Source organism: Phoenix dactylifera, chromosome 9, assembly GCF_051530095.1.
Source record: "Phoenix dactylifera cultivar Ajwa chromosome 9, Ajwa_hap1_PhDact_Kaust_v1.1, whole genome shotgun sequence".
In the NCBI taxonomy this organism is placed as follows: Eukaryota; Viridiplantae; Streptophyta; class Magnoliopsida; order Arecales; family Arecaceae; genus Phoenix; species Phoenix dactylifera.
The window spans coordinates 25,754,361-25,771,190 of NC_143198.1; the positions used below are offsets into that span (position 1 = coordinate 25,754,361).

A 16,830-nucleotide genomic window follows, 5' to 3' on the forward strand; every position below is an offset into this window, starting at 1 on the left:
GGAGTGGGCTATTGAGGGGCCACGAGCCATCCAGGAAGCTGTTGCCTTATGGACACGAGTGATCACACGTGTGCCGTTCTGGAAATCCGTTCATGCCTCCATCGCAAGGGTCAACGTTTTAAGACCAAAGCCTGGCCCATAGTCAGCACGGCCCGGGTCCATTACATGCCCTACTCTTACTAGGCTACGACTTCAGAGTTCCGACTGCCGACTTCTTGCAAGTCCGCTCTCTCTTCCTTCCCAATTCCCGAACGCTTGGCGAGCGAGAGCAATGTCGAAGGGAGGGAGAAGGGCGTATCTGGGTGGAGTCTTGGAGTCGCACGTCCGGAGCATCCAAGAGATCTTTCAGGTGGGCCATCTCCGGTCTCCTCTTCGATCCTCGCCTCCCAATTCTTTCTCTTGGCTTTCCTTTACTGCTCCTTCTTCGTTGGATGGATTGTAGATGCTCGAGGAGCCCCCTCCTTCGTCTCTCGACAAGGTGGCGTGGTCCCAGGTCACCAAACTCGGCGACGAGATCTCTAAACAGGCAACCGTAGGTAAGTCTTTTCTTTTGTAATCTGAATATATTCTTATGGGGTTTATGTGGAGGTTAGCTTTGAATTGTTCCTAGTACTTGGATGGATTCTTGAAAACGATGTAAAATAATATCTTTTATCAGAATGGATGAGACAGTATGCACGATCATTATACTGGCATGGCCAAAAAAGGGTTTTTGTAATTTTGTCATAATTTTACCTGCAAAGAGTTGATTTTTTTTAGTATTTTTTATACTTTTGCTGCCATGGTCCGCAATTTGATTTGGAGTTGTACTGAAATAGATGAATTGCTAGAAGAAGTGCTGCTAGGGAGAGAGTTGTATCTCATGTTCTTTATGTTCACTTAGCTCTAAACTTGTGCGGCTGTTGGATGAAATGCATAAAGAAAAGGACTGATTTCCCCCCGTGCCCTTTCTCTTAGGCCTCAAGTCCACTCCTTTATGCTTAAGACTAGGGAACCAAGAAACACAAGAATAACAAAGTTAACGACAAGACCCTTTTATTTGCTTTGAAGCTTGCTTAGAGTTTGCTTTGTTTGTCTTCATATAGAGCTCCTATTTTATTTTAAGCTAAATGCCTAGGATGATGCTAACTGGATAACATCTAATGGATTTGGATTCTTTGAAATTACAAATATAAATCTGCACAACATGATTGCAAAAATAAATTGGATAATTCCCCTGTTTCACAAACCCTAAGAGTATGCTGGAACTATTGGACACCCTCTAGTGGACTCTTGAGACTCATATATCTCATTCAGCCTTGCTTGGCTCTTCCATGTTCTCATGCCTAGGTAGAAGGCTCATTTGTCTTGCTCCCCTGCTTCATACTAGTTGAGTGCATGGGCCAAGCTACCTCCTAACAAAATGACCAACTTTTGAGAGAATGTTTGACATCCTAAAATTTAAGGATGAAACAATATATTATCCCTTTCCCATGGTAGTAACCGTCAGGCTTGCGGAAATCCAACTGGCCACTTAGGTCTTGTAGTGGTAACATGTGCATGTTAATCTGATGATGCCCATGAAATAACAGTTCTTAATATAATAAATATAAGCAAATATCTGCTGTACCTATCTAGAAATAAAAAGTAAAGGTTGTCTAGAAGCCTTCTTGTAACTAAATTATAACAGTCCATTTTGAGGCAAAGTACTTGGGAAAGGACTTTGAAGTCAATTATGTTCTATCCACATCCCGATAATTACATTATAATATTACATTTCCATGACAGGCCTAGTATGATGTATTTGGTGGAGAAAAGAAAGTCTAAATTGCTGAGTGATGCATGACAAACTTGAAGGATGGACTTCATATTGCAATAGTGGAGTTACCTTTGCTGCAAATACACTAAACCTGCCATGTGAGGGCTGAAATTGATTTAAATCCAGGCATTTGTTGCAAGTCTCCTTGCTAACAGGAGATGTGGTAGCACTGTTGAGGAGGTGTGGGGATGGGAGTTTGTTGACTGGTGGAAGTTGGTTTGAATTGGATGCTGTTTATCTGAAAGCTTATGCAATGCAGAAAAGGCTCAGGTCTGTAATATAGCTAGTGATCAGGTGAATGATGGCTGAAAACAAGTGAGTTAATTGAGAAAGATGTCCCATGGTATGTAAGGGCATGCTAACATGATATCAACAAATTTGAGATACTTTGTTGATTCATTTTATGTGTCTGTATAGCAAATGTTAACCAGGCAATAAACTGTATCGCCAGCCAAGCTAGACTTATTTTCTAATAGATAGTAAACTAATTTATTGTCAAGGCATTATTCTTACTCCATATGAGTGTATTCTGGTAGTCTTTTTGGTTGTCATTCCTAAAGAAAAACTGCAAACTTAACAGAATCTGTCAGATGGTGAAATTTCATATGGTCATACCTAAAAAGTTAATTATGAGCCATGCTGTAATAAGGTAAATCATATTTTGTGAGGACTCATCCTTGAAGGATAACAGCATTGGCTTGTTGTTTGTTAAGAGTTACATGATACACGATTGTGTACTTGTGATGATGATAACAGCTTGTATAGCATAATATTGGCTCATATTACAGTCACATATGCAATACACCATGATAGAATGATACACGATGATGCTCATGCACTTCGTGCTCTATTTTCTCTGGATGTTGTCAATATCATAAACAATATTGCAAGCCTGAAAATTTGATTGTGTTTTTACAGTTGAGACTCAGCCTAACGTTAACTCTAGATGAATTGGTGCTGCAATTCTGGTCAAGGAAGTTGGAAAATGGAGGTTTTTGCCATTCTTAACAAGACCAAGGTAAACCATTACAATGGTTTACATAGGCTAGCTCAGACTATTGAGGAGCAACCATTGTTTTGAATAGAGGGGAAAAAGCCACCTTGGTGGAGAGCAAGGGTTGAGTACTAGTTCAAATCAATTTGTACAAGGTGTACTGTACCATGCATATAGGGAATTGGTACTCAGCATGCCGCTCGCTATGCAACACACCGACTCATGGTAGTTAGTGTCACATTTTCTGTGCCAGTACCAACATAAATTGTGTTGGTATAGTACACATTGGTTCCCCACCAGTACTGGTTCCAGTATTGGTATTTCAACCCTTGGTGTAGGGAATTGTGTACCTGAGATACACTTGTGGCAGGAAGCCTCATTTAAACGATCCTACTAGCAACTAAACTATTTTTGGTGGAAGTTAATTTCAAGGTCCATTTTTCTGTTTAGTGGATCAGAAAGTCTTCAGAGCCTATTTGTTAAGGAAGGTGGAGAGGATTGATAAGGAAGCTATTTGGTATTTTGTTTTCTTCATTTAGGAAGGATTAAGGTAGGTCTGTCATGAAGCATTACACAAAAAGGTCTGCTGTAGCAGGCAAGAAGTGTGCCCATCCGGTGCACCAAGATGACTGCAGGATTAGTCCTGTGATAGTATTTTAGTGCAGCTATAATTTGACTAGAGACTCTTCACAAATTCTGATTCTTGAATGCTTTTACTAGACAGATGAATTCACATGTCAATTAGGTTAAATTTCTTAGGTTCTATGTTTAAAGGGCAAATCTGTTACTTGTAGAAGCTAAAAAGCTGGCTGCTTGAAGATAGAAAGGCCTGACATTACAGAGTCCTATTTAAGGAACTGCATAGATATATAGAGGCTACAGGGGACAGACATAGAGGCCTTTCTGACTCAACAGTGGGAACATAACAGGGAAAAGTGCTTTCATACACTCTCTAGCTGTCTGGTTAGTCTATTATGGTTGCTGCATTTATCAATTTGGTTAGTGTGGTTAGGGTGTAGATATAGACACTCTACCTTTATGCTTATCTATCATTACGGTTACTACATCATTCATAGTGCAGATTATATCAGACCATATAGTTCATATAAGATTGTGTTTTAGCCTTATCAAATTTTTGGATATTACTTTTGAATTTTTTGGAGGGCCTGCATAGCTTGTACTCTCGAGGTAGATAGTACCAGCCAGTGTCATTCTACCTTCACACTTATTTTTCGCTCTAAGAATATAATGAGGGACCGATTAACCCAAAAATTTGATATGCAATGTTCCATTCTCTCCTTTTTCTCCTGCCACCCTGTTCCTATTCCACTGTTCTATTTTTCTTCTTTCTTCACCCAATGGTGATATCGTACTGAATCAGAACATATGTATATTGTTTGCTTGTGTGCACATCTTTCCATTACTACTGCGATGCATTGTTTCTCCTCATATTTACCATTTTTATATTTCATTCTGATGAAAATGTGGTATTGAATCACATATGTTTGTGCATGCATATGCACGCTTATGCATGTCTTATGTGCATCATGTGTGTAGATGTTAAAATACATGGTAAACATCACAGAAAGCAAAGCAGAAGAGAGAAGGGAAGAAACCAAGGGAAGAAGAGAGAACAAAGGGCTTGATGATGGTTTAAATAGGCTCATCATGTGCTCCTTTCTTTATCAACTAATTGTTTAAGTATGTAGGGTTTAAGTTAATTAGGATTCCCTCTTGTTAGACATGCATCCTCTTAGTTTCTCTTTCTCTTTTTTTTTCTTTTTTTTTTTGCAGTCAAATGGCATTTTTTTCTTTTAAATGATGTTTTCTATAAGGGTATTATCTTTAAAGAAAAATGAGCGTAAAGGAGTGTACATCACCTTATGGTCCTTATCTATTCTAGTACTAAACCCAAACTCCCGAGTGTCTCTCCATTCGTGAGTTCCTAGTTATCCATCTCTGTGTCTCCCTATTTTCTTACTGCTAGAATTACTATAATCTTAAACAAGTCTACCTGGTATAGTTCCTGTCTTGCTCCAAGGGAAAGTAACAGGAAAAGTGCATATCCGAAATTTGACGGTGTGTTTATCAAATATATGAATAAGAAAGAAATCTTTAATAAGACTAGAGGATCATAACTAAGATTTGTCATGCTGACCCATATGGACTATACCATATCATACCATACCATATTAGTAAGGTACCATTACGATACTGATATTCACTTTGGTATATGAGTCGAATTTGTCTGTGCCAATCCAAACTGAGCAAAACCGCCCTGTACAGCTGGGGGTGAGAAAAAAATATTGAGAGCCTGTTTTGGTGTAGGATGTGTACCATGTCATACATACCTAATTGTACCATATCGAACCAGTAATGTAGTGTTACAATTTTGGGTTCCTGTTCTCCAGACTTTGATCGCAGCCATCCATAATACCTGACGTGCATCACATGGGCCAAACTCTACTCTTTGTAAATGAAACTCTGTTTTGTCACAAGTTCTCACATCCATACTCCTTTAGGCATGTCATTTTATAACAAAAGAAGTTGCTTAATTTTCGTAACTCTTTTGCAGTTAAACTTGACCACTACATGACCATCAAATGGATTAGCATTTTGAACTCATATTTTTCCTAGTTATCTGTTGCTAACCAAAAAGGCAAATTGCTAGGCTTCATCACATTTCGTCATTTGATAAGACCATGCCTTACAGCTTCTAAGGTCTTCTCAATGTATACCTTCGCAATAGAGAAAGGAACCGACGTGGCCATGATGTCTGAGTACTTTTCAGCTTTATAGATGTATGTTCAAGTTGTTCATTCTGCTTTTGCTGTCTTGCAGCTGGAATGCTTTGGAGTGGAGAAACACCTGATGTGAAAGCACTGGAGGAGAACATGGGGGCATACTGCAATTTGCTTCATGGGTTTATTTTACTTTGCCATGGTAGCACTGTGGGCGCTGGGCCAACCCTCCACGCGAGCATCTGTGCTTCTGCAAAACAAGTTATTGACTGCAGCATTTCACTGTTAAGGGAAGCAGTCTCCTCTTGTGGTATGCATCTCTCTCACCTTAATTTTTTGTTGACTTTTTATGATGTCCAAAGTTTTTGAAATCATTCCATCTCTTGGGTCTTAAATTGTGAATTGAGAATTGAGTCAGACGACATCTTGTCCAATTAATCATATGGTTAAATATTTGAATCCATCTCAGTTTTCGGGCAATTCTGTATGTGCTTGCTTCAAATGACCTTTTCTTCATTTATAAGATGGAAAGCTCTACATTACACTTAGGCACAACGCTAGGTCGAAAATAAAGCAGCCTTATGTTTTTAAAAAAATTGTGCAGACTCTCGCAGTTCCAATAAAAGCTTATCAATCCCAAAGCTGTCAGGCTTGGTTTGGGAAGCATGTGATGCCCTTAAGAAGACTCCCACCACAAACTGCACTGCCATAGGGCGGGCCATGGCTCAGGTTGCAGTCTCCGTTAAGGATGTCCTCCGGGAATTGGGAGAACTCAAGCCTGCTGCTTCTGATGATGATTCAGCTGATGGAACTTCCGGCGAAGCTGCTGACAAACCACAAGACTCTGATGAAGAGGGTGGTTTGATTGAGAGTGACCTTGGTGATGGCCTGACACCTGAGGAGATGGGCATTGCTCAGTTAGCCATTAGCGTGGTGTCTGATGCACTTACCATCATTAAAGAGGTGATCAGGTTTATTACTGGCTTGCTCAAGAGTTCAGGTCATGTGCGCAGCACCGAGGATTATGTTGATTCGTTGGAGAGATTGCTGGGCTGCTGCCAGGAGATGGGAACCCAGGTTAATGAGCTTGGAGCTTCTGTTTACCCTCCGCAAGAGATTTCTCAAATGAAGTTGATCTCAAAAAAGATGCACGGTGGAGTCGATGAGATGCGTGCAGAAGTTGGCAGCCTTCAAGGCTCTTCTGGAGGTGTATATGAGGCCTTTGAAGGTCTGAAGAATTCCCTGGGGAAACTAGAGTGTATGTTGGGGGATGATCTAGTTCCTGAAATGGGAAGGCTTGCCGTATAGCATGCCGGAGATATTTTGTGTAGCATCTGAACTGTTTCTTTGAGCGTGTGAGCGATTATTTATGGTTCAGTAGTTTGGGCCTTTTGTGTAGCAAAACGCGTTTCGAAGTGAATTTGACTCAAAAAGTGAGGGAATGTAATGCAATCTAATTTGATCACAATAGGTTAGAGTCTAAACAGGTTCCACCATCACGAAGAGAGAAGAAAAGCAAAATTTCTTCTTCTTCTTCTTCTTCTTCTTATTATTATTATTATTATATATTTTTTAAAATAAACAAATAAATATTTGTTTGCAGTATTTTTTATGAGGATTCGCGGTATCGGACTTTATAGTGGTATCATCCTATTATAGCATCAGTGCACAGTATTGTTGTGACATAAGACTGCGTACCGATTTGATACCGATCGATACGGCAAATTTTGTTTTCTAGCAAATCATATTTGAGATGTATGTAGAATTTGTAATCATGATTATTGGCTGAAGTTAATATTTTTTTTTAAAAAAAAAAAGAAATCTTCTGCATTTGATTTTTATTTTTTTATCAGCTAATTTACTTGAGACCGGTTATATGACCATACTTGATGTCTTTGCATGCTACGATAGAATGCAAAGAGGTGGACATGATTATATACTGATATGGATAGTGCTGGGATATAATTTTTTCTTTCGCCCATAATTGATTCTAAACCATGCCGTGTTCAACCAGAACAGCAAAAAAAAAACCATTTGACAGGCTTCATGGATGACAACTGATATCTCAGGAAGTAAAATATTTGAGTTCCTAATACAAACATCTTACAAGAGCACCAAGATTATACATACAGACAGTATCGAATATAAACAAGCTCGTCACTTTCATCAATGCACATCTAAACGATATCTAGAGCCCCCCAGCCATTCAAACTTGATTCATTAACCAGCAACCTAAACCATGAGGTTTATAATCCTACAGAGATACTACTATTAACTTCAATTAACATAAACCATCTATTTTAATCAATTCATAAGCATGTCGCTCGCTCGAACATTCTGAATGTTATCGATGGATCGAAAGCATTCAAGAATGCTAAGATAGCACATTTAGAGGCCTCTAAATTAAGCTCAACAAGCACCTTAAATATTTGGGAACACCACGCCTAACTAGAGCACTCAATATGAGGGAATTGCGTTCCAGGTATGAGAAAGGAATGCAAGCGCATTGCGGTCTCTTTAAAAGTACGCTAGATCTCATTGAACAGGCAAGGGAGATGCTCTCTAATTTGCTGCTAGTTTTGGGTTTGATTTAATGCCAAAAAGCTAAGAAGAGCAGTGAGATTTATGAGTTAGCATTTTACACCTTTTGCTTCTTTCTACTTCTCGCAAACAATGGTTTATATAGTTTACCCTGGATACGTCTTACATTATTTTGTGCTAATTCGATTTAGATAAGTAAACAGCCAGACAACCCTGTGTCCCTCCTAAAAATTTCTGGCATCGGACAAGGGGACAAGTGCTTGTTTGTGTTTTTCCCTCTGGGATTCATTTCATATCTAAACGGTGAGCATATTTATGATCATATTTATCTATGTGCCTATCCTGCACCATAGTTATATGAACACATTTCCTTCCCACTCAAGTAGGAGTTTCTAGGAAAACCAAATTGGGAAACTGATGAGATTTTTTTTTTTTTTTTTTTGAGCAACTCACTAGGAAACCTGAATTCTGAATAAAAGGAAAGTTCTATAAATTGGATGCCCAATACTTGAGTTATGAGAGAATGGCTTAGCAATGAAGAGATAGAGGGAAAGGAAAGAAGGAAAATTTAAATCAAAGATTTTTTTCATGGTCTTGATAAAACCATTAAAATAAATCAGTAATTTTATTTATTTCCATTCAAAAGCAGAACAAAGAGTAGGGAAAGGAGTTTTTATCAAACATTCATGAATTAATGCATGCAACCTAAGAAATCAACAGAAATCTATTTAAAACTAGTTTACCAATGATTTTCTTGTGATTTGTATGAATTTTTCACATATATGTGTATAATACTTTTGCTTTCTATGTGATCATTATTTTTGTTTCATAACTAGATGGAATGCAAGATCTTTTAGAAACTGTATGATAATCATGACAATGAAATGGATTAAAACAACTACCTCAAAGCCCCTGGGTTTTAATTGCAGGAATAAGTTTTGATTATCTGGAGTAATTTCAAGGATGGCTTCTTCTTCGGAATGATCAAATTTCAAATGACAAACCAGAAACTATCAAAAATGCTTTCTTTTTAGGGTAGGATAAGGTAGGGAAACAGTTAGAAAAAACAATCTGTCATAAATAAGTCTCAATACATTATGATCACAATGGTTTCCATTCTTTTTCTGTTAGCTTCAAGAGGCAAAATAAAATACATAGAAGAGAACTCCAGAGAAAATTTCATTTGGTTAAAAGGTCGTACAACTCAGGAATCAGAATGCAACATCATCTACTTTTAACTGGATCAACTAATAAATAACTCCTGCTAGCTGATGTACAAATACGTAATTACATATAAAAACAAGCTAAAAAATGCCATGGCACATTAAAGTAACAGAAGAAACCCAAGGCCTCCCATCCACCTAAATACAAAAAATATGCATTGGGTATGGTCATAATTCAAAAACAAATAAAATATTAAATGCCAACAACATTTACCTCTACTGTGCTTGTGATACCTAATGGGTTTTCATGGACCCATTTGAAGGCAAATCATGCATTAGGTGAAGCAGTTAACGACCAATTAGTTTCACCATCCATGCACCACCTAAGTAGAGACCTAACAGTGGCCCTGCCAACAGTAACTGGGTCAGCGGATCGGTTGATGGTGTAAGCACAGCAGCAGCAACAACAGCGCCAACCACAACATATCTCCAGATGGAGAGCATTTGGTCTCCAGACACCAAACCAACCTGCCCCAACAAGAGCTGTATAACTGGAACCTGCAAATCAAAAATTAAAAAGCATGTGCAATGAGTTGGGAAGCCCTGGACCCAATTTAGTAATTAGTGTCAGCTTTCTTGACCTTGAACACTATCAGTCTTGTAACCAGAATCCACAACCCTTGTCCAACTAACATCTCTTATAGATCTATAGACATGCAAACTCATGTACCAGGATCAATAAATAACAGCAGTTTTGGAGTACTACTCGAGCCCTATATCTAATGAGAAGATCATATATTGATTGTTAAGATGCTCTTAGTCTTCAACAGAAGCAATGATGAAATTTGGATGCCCCAAAAAAAAATGCATGGCATGAAAGATAAGACAGAAGGGTGGCCAATGAACTAATTGACAAAATAATAATAACAATAATAACAATTGTAGAACACATATATCACAAGTAGCAGGAAAGAGTTGTACGGGGTTTTTTTTGTGCTGCATAAACATGTATATGAGGAATGAGATGGCTGCAAAAAAAAATTGACAAGTCCCATTGGAACTATATAAGCATATGCTACAAGCCACCAACAGCGTGCGCATGCCCAGAAAGAGAGAGAGAGAGAATGCAATGACAGAAAAAAACTTGAGAAGGTATTATTTCTAATCTCCACTTATTCTGTCCATAAGAGAAAACTTGACTTGTCAAGGCATAATGTGGTTTCATGATAGGGATCTCTAAAGTAGCATGCTCTCATACGAAAATTCAATAGAAATGTAATGGAAATATTCAACAGTACCTGAAATGACAATCCTGTGCTGAACATAAGCACAAGCACAAACTCAAAGTATTGATCAATAGACCATAACGATTCTACTGCCCCTTCTGCATAGTTAACAAAGAAATTTAAGGCTGCTGGAGTTAGAGTTGAATAGGAGAAAGCAATGCCAGCATAAAAGAGAACCGAAGAGCCCAGGACAATAGGCCCTAGGAACCTTCTTTCATCCCTTGTTAGACCAGGAAGAACAAATGCGATGATCTCATAGAGAATGACAGGACTCCCCAGAAGAAGCCCACAGTAACCAGATACCTGCTTAGCATTAAAACACTTGTATCATAATGAGCAGAATCATTTCCTAAAACTGCTGCACCTTGACATATTTAAACCCTCAGAAGTGGCATGAGTGAGAAAAAAGCCCTTCATGGTAAAACCAATTAGTTTCTAATTATACATGGCTGAAGGTAAAAAAAGGAAAGGGAGGGGGGTTCTACAAATATCAGCCATTATTAATGAGAAAGATACATTAGAAAAGGCTAATCAGACAGCCGATGCCAAAAAGAAGAAGCAAAACACAGGATCTACTGAGTTGTATTAAACAAATACATCCGATGAGGAGTATTGGCTTCAAGAAAAAATGGTGCAGTTGAAAGACAAACAAAAAATATGCCTCAGCAGTAATTAGGTAGAATAGCATCTGATAAAGACAAATAGTAAGTAAAGGCAGCCATTTTTTCGAAATTTTACCTTTAGAGTTGTAAAGAAAAACTCCCCAGGAGACAGTTGCAGAAAGCGAACTCCTTGAGCACTTACAGGTGCTTCAAGGAGCAATATTAAATCCTTTGAAAAAGCAAAGCAACCTAAGATAGCGGCTCCCACAGCCAAAACAGAGACAAATATTCTCTGGCGAAGCTCCTCTAAATGGTCAAAAATGCTCATCTCTTTATCATCAGGAAGATGCTCTTTGCTAGGATAAAGAAAATTATAGACAGTGCTTTGCCCATTATCTTGCTTGATGCTTTCTGGGGAGTCTTCTTGGAAGTTTTCTGCCGCACCAAAATTACCAAAAGAATTTAGGTCATGGATAGCAAAGTTATGTATTTCAATTCCATGTTGCATCTTAAACTAAATGACTATGGTTGCAGTACGTTTGAGCTAACCTAACAAGATTTAGAAAGTTATGACCCGTACTAGGTGAGAACATCTGTTATTTCAAGGCAAATTACATGTATAAATAGGAAATTATCAGCACAGTTGTAGCTTTCATAAAGGTGCCAATAAGTAGCAGGACTCAACTGAACTTTTGACATTAACTGCAGAACACAGAGCAACTACTGGAATCGCAACAAGTATATGAAGAATAGTTATGTATGAGTGAGAGTGTAATAAACATGACTAAACTGGACATTCATTTTCATGTAGTGGCAACATTAAGGAATCGGACAAAAGTAACAGGCATACGTAAACATATAGCAATTCAAAAATCTGCATGAAGTTGCATATTATATGCACTAACCATCAGCCATATGATAAGGTATTGTTATTTTTGGAGATCACCTTATTACTGGGTATCCAATAGTTATCCTTGGCATCCGAGTATATCAACCAATACAGAACTATATGTAGAAGCAGAGGAATACTTTGAAAGTGTTAGCACTCATTGATGGGTAGATCCAAGATAAATGGTTTATTTCCATTCTCATTAAATTTTCTACTTTCAACATCATAAAAACATGGGTTTATGATACAAAAGAACAAACACAAAACCAGTTTGCATTCAAGAATCTAGATTTCCAAAAACTGTTGAAAAATCTGTACAAGTAGAAGAAACACAAAGCTTTGGCATTTTTTTATGGAATATCAAGTATTTCCTTGCTACACTGCCCATAAGGTTATTCATTTTTTGTGGCATTGCCTCAAGCTATACTGTTAGCAAATTAAGCACCAAATCTCTACAGGACTATCATGTTAGAAGAAAATAATATTAGCCTGTTTTAAGTATAGGCTCAATATTTTAGCCTTAGAAAAACCCATTCAGTCGTTAACAAATTATATGCATGAGGTTTTTGTAAGCCTAAACTATTGGGCCTATTTTGAAACAGCCTTATCCTATTTTTCTTCTAATATGTTAAGTAAATAGCAATTTAGTTTTGAATTCCAAACAACACAGCTTTTGGCAATTTCACAAGGTATGAATGAACAATTGCCTGGACAGTTGGTTATACAAATCAAGCTTATGCTTCAGCAATCCACTACGATTACCCTAGATTTCCAGGAGCCTTAATGAAGAGGAGAAGAAGGCAACATTAATTAACACAGGGGAATTGGATTCATCTCTAAGCATCAAGAAACAGCAAAACTGAAACACAATTTTGCAAGCTGTAGGTTGTGGTTACAAATTGGTTTAGCAGTTAGCAAAGCCTTCATTTTATGTTACTTTTTGCCTGTTTTGCAATGGTGAATTAAGGTTCTAATCCTTGCCTACAATAAACAACATAAAAGGAGGCATGAGGCACATGTCTAGCATGTCCTTCATTGTCCATGTCAGATTCTTTTACTCATAAATACCTCAAGCATTCTCCTTAGGCACTGGTGAGGACCTCATCTTGAGGCATCTGAGAAGTTTATTCTTGCAACATTGTCAAGTTAGATTTTTCTACGAAAGAAAACTTCAGTATGCCCCAGCTGTTCTTGGGCATCTTATTGGTTTAAAAACAGATATAAGCAAATATAATGCCCTAACTACAAGCGACTTACCTAATATCCTTAAATCAAAAAGAAATAAAAAATGAAATCTGTGAAAGTGTACCTATTTCCATGGTATAAACTTACAGTTTTGAGTTCATGAACCAATATCATTCCTCCATTGGATCACTACCTTGCATGTTTAAACTTCCTTTTTCCCTAGTCTCAGTTTCATTTGAAGTCTTAACCAATAGTTCTCAAAGCTATGAAAAATATGACACATGCGTATGTAATAACTCCTCCATTTATACTGAGTTCTTCAAGGAGTAAACATGAAGTTCAACTTCAAAATACTTATCAGAGGGGGCATCCAAAAAGAAGTTGGCAGAAGCTTCACTTTTTAGGAGAAAGGAGGGCTACAAGAGCTACAAGAGCCCATTGATTTAGCTTTAGGTAGATATTACATAATACTTCACAAGTGATTTCAAGCAGAGATTCCAATGCTGCCGGTGTCTTATATAGAGCATATATTATTCTAGTAAGTGCCACTCATCTTTGGTTGATTTAAATATCCATTTCTTCCATGGGCCTCCACAATAACTTTATCATTCTAATATTCTAAAGTTCCTTTACTATAGCTCCAAATATTCTGACAACTAAATGAGAATAATATTTTGTGTATGCTTGCCATAGAAAAGAAGAACCTTTATTAATTATGCCCTGAACTTGGCAAGTGATGAGGAATGTCCAGATCAAATCCTATAATGAAAAGGGGAACGAGAAAAAACAAAGAAATAGAGAAGTTAAAGAGGGGAAAGGAGATTTAAGAGAGGAGTGAAGGAGAGGAGAAACAAAAACAGCTATGTAGGGAAGAAGGAAAGAGAGAGGAACAAAAGTAGGGAAGGGAGAGATAAGAGGGAAGACAGATGAAAGAGAAGGGAGAAAAGAAGATGGGAAAGAGATTCCAGTCCAAAACCTTAAACACTATTTCATCCATAAAATCCACCAATATATAATTAAAATTATTAAGTGCCTCTTTGCCACTTTAGAGAACAAGCCAAACCCCCATAAAAGAGAAAATGCGTAAGTCACTATTTGAGCAGTACTGGCTCAAAAGAAATCTACATTTGCGCCAGCTCAAAAAAATGAATAAAATGCATACCAAAAATTAGCTTAAAAATTATGAAAAGTAACAAAACCTTAACCTATGCCCCATGTAAACTATAACTACATCAGCATGCTAGTGTTATGTTAACTCTAGCATAGTAGTGCTGTGTGTTAAAGCTCCCTCAGTCCCATGCCTCCAACTAAAGCTGTGACTATCCATTGACTTTGTCCAAGAATACCATCTATTAAAGGGAATTGCATGCATAAAATGAAAGGTTTTAAGTATAACCACTTATTAAAACTCAAACTTTACCCAGGATACTTTTGCGCATTAATTTCTTTGGATATAGTGTCATCTCTATATAGAACTCTACATTTATAACCGTATAACAAACCCATATAAGAAAGACAACTGAATCAACTAGCACCATCAAAACTCAGGTAAGAATCACAAAAGTAGGTTATAATTTACCCCACCTTCACCTCTTCCTCTTCCTTCTTCATATTAAAAATCTAATAGCTGTCGGAATTACCAAAATAGATCAGACCATTGTGCGCTTTTCTACTTCTTTGCCCTATAAGGCTTCAAACTTGCAACAATATTCAAAGAATCTTCCACCTTTTCACTAAGACAGCGAAGTGTGAAGCATTTCAGCCACTCGCAATACATGTTTTAAAAACTGAATTATAAAACCTACTTTCAGGAAACCATTTTCGCAACGATCTTCTGATCTGTGGTGAAGCAATTCTAAGTCATTACCTCTAAAATCTCAATCCCATTCGCCCACATTCCATAATAGAAAAATCATATATTTGCAGATCATATCTATAATATTAGATAGAACCCACATAGTTATATCCTTTTCTGTATATAGAACTCTACATTTATAACAGTATCACAAGCCCATATAAGAAAGACAACAGAACCAACTAGCACCATCAAAACTCGGGTAAGAATCATAAAAGCAGGTCATAATCTACCCCACCTTCACCTCTTCCTCGTCCTTCTTCTTCATATTAAAAATATAATAGCAGTCAGAATTACCAAAATAGATCAGATCATAGTGCGATTTTCTACTTCTTTCCCCTATTAGGGTTTAAACTTGCAACAATACCGCCCAATCATTAACATAGGAACAACCTTACAAGAACAAAACTACGAAAACGAGACCTCGCTTGAGGAAAATCACTAATTTAGAGTCGAACACAAAAAAATTTAAAAAAAAATCGAGAGTCATTAGCGTTGGTAATTCGTGATTTAGTATGAGTCTGCGTGATTCTTGCAGTAATAAGTCATGATACTGTCGCTTGCCCGTGTGGTGAAATTTCATAGAAATTCATCAGAGCATGAAATTGGAAAATTTTACCTTGCGTAGGATCTTCAAAGTCGATGTTTTTCTTATTTCTATCATCAAAGTTTCTCATTTACCAACCAAACAGTTCCCAAATATCTGTAACTTCTAAAATTTGCAAATTTTGAATATGCAAAAAATGATAAAACCTATACTTTTTAAGTTAGCATACATCTGAAAATTGGAGTCTCTAAGAAAAATTCCAAAGAATAGTTGAAAAAACGGAGAAATCCCTACCGGGTCTTTCCTCGACGGCGGCCCCAACACCGGGCAATGGCTGCAGCTGTTGCTGCCCTTCTCTGGCGTCGTCTTCGAGAGCGGAGCGGAGGAGCCGACGATGCCTGCGGGGAGAGCTCGGGAAAGGCGTTACTTTGGTCCGCGGAACAGCGTACCGGTGCTGCTTGGCCGCACCAAGGCGGCGAAAGCAGCTGCTAAGTTGTGGATGGGAGACCAGAGCCGTGCTTCCCATCTCTCTTTTCTCTCTCTCGCTCTCTCGCTCTCTTCCGCCGGACTTTTCTCTTTCCTCTCGTTTTGAAGCAGGTCGAGAGGTGAGCCAGAAATGGCTAGCGCTAGATATTCTGTCGGCTCTTCATTCCTCTCCTCTCGCTCTTCTTCTTTGTTTTCTTGACCTCGGTAATTAGTGGAATCTCAATTTTGGCACTGCTCTGCCTCCAGGCGACGGTTCAAAATAACCGCATTCCTAAAATAAGCATCGGAGAGCTCATGTTATGTCGTAAAAAGATGGATCCATAGTGGCATTAGGATTAACAGATGATATTCGTTAAAATAAAAAATAACAACCACGACCATTGGCCATTTATTTGTTATTTACATGTTATCCCCTATATAAATAATATCTTCAAAATTCTTTTTTTAATTTTTTGTCACATAAAAATAAATTTATGTTTGGTGAACAACAATTTAAACAATAATGGTGTTATTCTTTTATTATAATTTCTTTATTTTAATGATAAAAAATTGAAAACACACATAATATAATAAATAATAGTCATTAATCATTATAATAGTCAATAATGATTTTGGTGGTGGCTTATTATAATGGAATAATGTCACCATTTAAATCTTGCTCGAGGCCGCAACCCCATTCAAATGGTTGACAAAGGTATTAAAATTATTGTTTTGAAATGTAATGTAAGCTCATCTTGTTATTA

At 37.6% G+C, this 16,830-nt stretch overlaps 2 protein-coding genes across 3 annotated transcripts; one reads left to right on the top strand and one right to left on the bottom strand.

The window, feature by feature from the left end:
- The first annotated feature begins 188 nt into the window (after nucleotides 1-188).
- Nucleotides 189-7,001, top strand: LOC103715161 (uncharacterized). Its single transcript, XM_008802700.4, has 4 exons — nucleotides 189-349; nucleotides 443-536; nucleotides 5,634-5,843; nucleotides 6,138-7,001. The coding sequence occupies exons 1-4, from the start codon at nucleotides 272-274 to the stop codon at nucleotides 6,839-6,841; spliced, it is 1,086 nt and encodes a 361-aa protein (XP_008800922.1). The 5' UTR covers nucleotides 189-271; the 3' UTR covers nucleotides 6,842-7,001.
- A 2,230-nt stretch (nucleotides 7,002-9,231) lies between these two features.
- On the bottom strand, nucleotides 9,232-16,355 carry LOC103715160 (sec-independent protein translocase protein TATC, chloroplastic-like). 2 transcript variants are annotated; one of them, XR_605339.6, is made up of 5 exons: nucleotides 15,896-16,355; nucleotides 11,262-11,560; nucleotides 10,536-10,826; nucleotides 9,512-9,795; nucleotides 9,232-9,435 (listed from the first exon to the last, which is right to left on the bottom strand). XR_605339.6 is itself a non-coding variant. In XM_008802698.6 (4 exons), the coding sequence occupies exons 1-4, from the start codon at nucleotides 16,125-16,127 to the stop codon at nucleotides 9,586-9,588; spliced, it is 1,032 nt and encodes a 343-aa protein (XP_008800920.3). In that variant the 5' UTR covers nucleotides 16,128-16,322; the 3' UTR covers nucleotides 9,232-9,585. The 2 variants fall into 2 exon arrangements, 1 of the variants encoding a protein (XP_008800920.3); XM_008802698.6 differs by having other exon boundaries at nucleotides 9,232-9,795; nucleotides 15,896-16,322.
- Nucleotides 16,356-16,830: the final 475 nt, after the last annotated feature.

Bases quoted from the DNA above. Each gene is read 5' to 3' on its own strand.
- LOC103715161 (XM_008802700.4), top strand. From the start codon at position 272: ATGTCGAAGGGAGGGAGAAGGGCGTATCTGGGTGGAGTCTTGGAGTCG. The intron at 350-442 runs GTGGGCCATCTC...GATGGATTGTAG, and splicing joins GCATCCAAGAGATCTTTCAG to ATGCTCGAGGAGCCCCCTCC. The intron at 5,844-6,137 runs GTATGCATCTCT...AAAATTGTGCAG, and splicing joins GGAAGCAGTCTCCTCTTGTG to ACTCTCGCAGTTCCAATAAA.
- LOC103715160 (XM_008802698.6), bottom strand. From the start codon at position 16,127: ATGGGAAGCACGGCTCTGGTCTCCCATCCACAACTTAGCAGCTGCTTT. The intron at 10,827-11,261 runs GTAAAATTTCGA...AATGCTAAGCAG, and splicing joins TTTTCTTTACAACTCTAAAG to GTATCTGGTTACTGTGGGCT. The intron at 9,796-10,535 runs GTACTGTTGAAT...TTTGATTTGCAG, and splicing joins GCACAGGATTGTCATTTCAG to GTTCCAGTTATACAGCTCTT.